Here is a 3,725-nt window from a genome sequence, read left to right on the forward strand (position 1 = left end):
CCTCTTCCTTGGTTGCTTGACACGAGAGGGCACGCGCTGCTCTTGAAGAGAAGAAAGTCTCTCGAGAGAACGAGAAAGGTTTCTTGGCTACCTCTGAAAAATCTAAATGGCAAAGCGCATGCATGGGGCGAGGAAACTTTTGGCTATCAAAGCGCAATTGTATATCACGAAAGAACATCATCTAAAAAAGCGAAAGGCTCTGTCGATGTGCCCATTCCTCGGATCCTGCTGTAGTTTGCCCTTTTCCTGCTAGAGTACTGGTCCGCTTAGCCTTACGGAGAAAAACTAGATCTGATCTGTACTTACTCAGCATCTGTATCTCCCTGTACATATGATGATTCGCATGAACGATCCGCGTTACACGACGTTCCCAAGAGAAGTCTACTGTACGAGAAAGCTGCTTAACAATCGAACCTTACTCTGGCATCTAATGATGGATATCCCTTCTGTCGGAACATAGATGATAAGTGTCCAGGGAAGTGCAGACCTAATGTCCCCTGCTCCGCCTTGTCGCCCTCTGTTTTCCGTAGAACACCATCGGGGCGTCTCTCATCTGCTTGATATACATCCTGAGCAGTCGCTAAGTTGGTGCCCTGGTCAGCTTTCTGAACTATCGGACCCTCCCCGTCTTCGTTCTCCCCTGTTCCCTTTTCCTCTCTCTGTCCCGCTGTTTGCTGAAGCCGGTCAGTCGTCGCGTCATTCGGTCTACACGTGCTGGAGTCTCCGATCACAGGGAAGGGTGAAGTCTTGTGCTTTTCACTCCTAAGCATCTTTGGATTCCCATCCGTCCCTCTAACTTGCTTTACATGTACAAGCTCTGGATGAGCGGAAAGAGCAATGGCCATCTGCTCCACTGCGTCAAGACTTCCGCATAGGCAATCAGCCGAGATGCCAACTCCCCGGCCTCCGTCCGTCACTCCTAGGAGGTAGAAGCAGACGCCGGAACCCTCTTGTAAGCGATACTAGAAAAGCAAAGATAGAAGCAGAGAGAATGAAGAACCCTGATGAAACGTCACAAGGGTAGAGGAGAAGAGGATCTCAGCAGGAAAAGAGGTAAACAGCTACCGGCAGCGAAGGAAACGTGCGACAAAGAACTAACTGCGCCAGCTTCCATTCATGCAGTGACGACGATGGAATATCACAAGCGGGACCTCATCCTGTCAGGAGCGTATTCTCTAGCGCCCGAGGCCTAGGCAAAACAGCGCCAGGCTCACACACTGTATTATAAGTTATACAGCTGAGATGCTGCCCGGAGACGAGAACGGCCGAGTAGAACCACAAATTTACTCTCCCACAACAAGACTTGCGTCTTCTAGCTCCTACACACATGTACGGAACATAACGTAGGTCTGAACACTCATACGCACACACTGTATCAGCGATGACGTGGAGAACTTCCTACGTCCACACACTTGCTGTCTGTTCTATACCCCTCCTACATACCTGTCTGTGCGGATGCACGCGAGTATGTAGGTATATTCACGACATTTCTGTGCAGCGTGTACCGGACTCCGGACGAGGACGCATACGCCAGTGTGTTCGTTGTGTGCGTAAAAGGGAGCTACGGCTATTTTACTGTGGATCCATGCATGTGTGGAGTCATGTGCATGCTCATACTGCACACCTTCATCTGGGTAGTCCGATGCGCAAGCTTTTCCGGAGTCATATGAGTAAGCATGAGCTTATATTCAACATTGCCGTCGTTCTGTTCCGCGTCGTAAATGATGTCATCTCCTGTCCTTCCTTCGACGCTTAAAAGCAGCTGCTTCGCCTGGTTTTCTCCACCCTCCCTCCACCAATCTCCATCTTCTTTCGTTTCTCTTCTCAATTCCCCCTCGGTACAGCGATGAGAGTGCGGCTTCGCCTCTCCGTCCTGTCGTTCACCGACCGATGTTCCTTCTTCGCCATTTCGTTTGTCTCGTCCCCTGTGAGCGGCACACTGCGAAACTCCTTCTTTCGGCACTACGTAGTTGCGTATCCGCACACCCCCTCTCTCTATGTCCTCTGATGACTCGCCTCCCATCTTCTGCTTCCCAGTTCTCTTCTCACCGGTTCTCCAGCTCGGCCACATGAGCGGAGCATCCTCTTTCCATGCGCTCACTCAAGACCCCTCGCGCTGCGACGGTGATAAAAACTAGCTGTTGCTATGTTGACGTTGTCTCAGGTACTACGTTTTCAAATCTCCTCCGGGTGCAAAGACTGGACAAGCGCAGCCTTCATCGACATGCGCGCACGAGGCCCTTCGCCGGGGTCACGGCGCCATCCTCCATCTATCCTAGGTCAAAGCAGTTAAACCCAGGGCTGCCTCCACGAGCGCAACAGGTGTGAAGAAGGGCTTGAACAGCTAAGTCATCCTGCAATAGCTGATCGGACGCGGACGTGGAGAGAACATGAAGTCGTAGAGAGAAACTGCTTGGAAATTGGCCTGAAAGCGGTAAGACAGGCCAAGCTTTCAGAAAGGAGACAACGACAGCGGCCCACACCCCGTGCAAGTACTCCTCCCGTATGCGCGGTTTCATGAAATGTCTGCGTGTCGTTCTCCGGAGTGTGTTTTAGCTTCTACTATCCGACACTACCGTCAAGACAGTATAAGCGTGCCAGGAAGGGAACAAAAAAAAACGGTCAGGATATAACAGCTGCACAAATTTGACTCTAAACTCCCTGCCTCGGACACAAGCAGGGTCTCACTCGCTTTGGAAGCGAGCGGGGCTTCGGGGGCACCGCCTGGCCCGGCAAAGAGGACTCACTTCATCAAACTTTGAAGCTGATCCGTGATTAGTCCCGCAGCGCCGTGAAAGGAAAAGAAAAGGGGAAAGGAAATCCCTAGGAGGTTCGACAACAAAATCACCCTCGACGAGGACAAGCGAGACACGCCGCCGGAAACAGCGAAAAAAGAGAAGGCAGAAACTTGTCCCCGGAGCCCGCGCCTGGAGAAACAGTGCAGGGTGGGAAGAACTGTCGCCGGTGTAAACAGAGGTCTCGCGTGTATCACCAGATCCGACACAGTTCCGTACAGGTGGATGGCCACAGACAAGCTGTACTCTGGGAACGGAGAGGCTGTTCGTGCATTGAGTGGTTTACTCCCCGCTAGCATACGTCATTAGAAAGACAATGAGCCGGATAGAGAAGCTACACATGTCTTGTTGCTTGGCGGGAGACCCAAGTGCCAGGGAAGAGTGCTTTAGCTGGCCTCGAAAACAGTCAAGACAGCGAGAGACTATTATGTCGTTCTTGCTCGCCCGCCGCCACTGTGCCAGTTTGGCGTCCCTGAGGTTTGAAATATCCCGAAGCACACCGACCCGCCGTGACACCGGCCAAGGCAATGCAGCAGAGCCGGAGTTTTGCCGAAGCACTCCAGTCGAGCGATCCTGGGAGAAAATAGACTCGGAGCTGGGAAGTGCCTTGCTAGGTCAAACCGCTCCTCGTCGACAGTGTTCTGGAGACACCGGATATGCGCCGTCACCGTCTCCGTACGCACTCCCACAAAAGAAGGCCATCGTATCCGGCCGACGAAAGGTAGACGGAATGTTACTACACTTCTCTCGTGCTTGACTAGCGGCCTGGTCGTTCTACGGAATGACCGGTTCAGCTAGCATGTCATCGAGCGAGCAACTTTTCGTTCCCTGTGAAAGCCCTGGTGCTATCCAGGACGACGAGGTACGCCGTTGATAGGGCCATGCGAGCGACTAACAGCTGTACACTGCCGAGCAGCGCGCTTGCACGCA

At 52.7% G+C, this 3,725-nt stretch overlaps 1 protein-coding gene across 1 annotated transcript in view; it reads right to left on the minus strand.

Annotated features, from left to right (window-relative positions):
* Positions 1–3,509, minus strand: part of CSUI_007542 (uncharacterized protein) — a 14,405-nt gene extending 10,896 nt beyond the window's left edge. Inside the window, exons 1-2 of the mRNA XM_068067687.1 lie at positions 1,625–3,509; positions 420–962 (exon numbers count right to left, since the gene is read on the minus strand). Of these exons, the coding sequence (XP_067920337.1) occupies positions 420–962; positions 1,625–2,071 (990 nt within the window). The 5' untranslated portion in view covers positions 2,072–3,509. The remainder of the gene's footprint in view (positions 1–419; positions 963–1,624) is intronic.
* Between the last annotated feature and the right edge of the window lie 216 nt (positions 3,510–3,725).

The sequence above is a fragment of the Cystoisospora suis genome (genome assembly GCF_002600585.1).
Source record: "Cystoisospora suis strain Wien I chromosome Unknown contig_3996, whole genome shotgun sequence".
NCBI classification, from domain to species: domain Eukaryota; phylum Apicomplexa; class Conoidasida; order Eucoccidiorida; family Sarcocystidae; genus Cystoisospora; species Cystoisospora suis.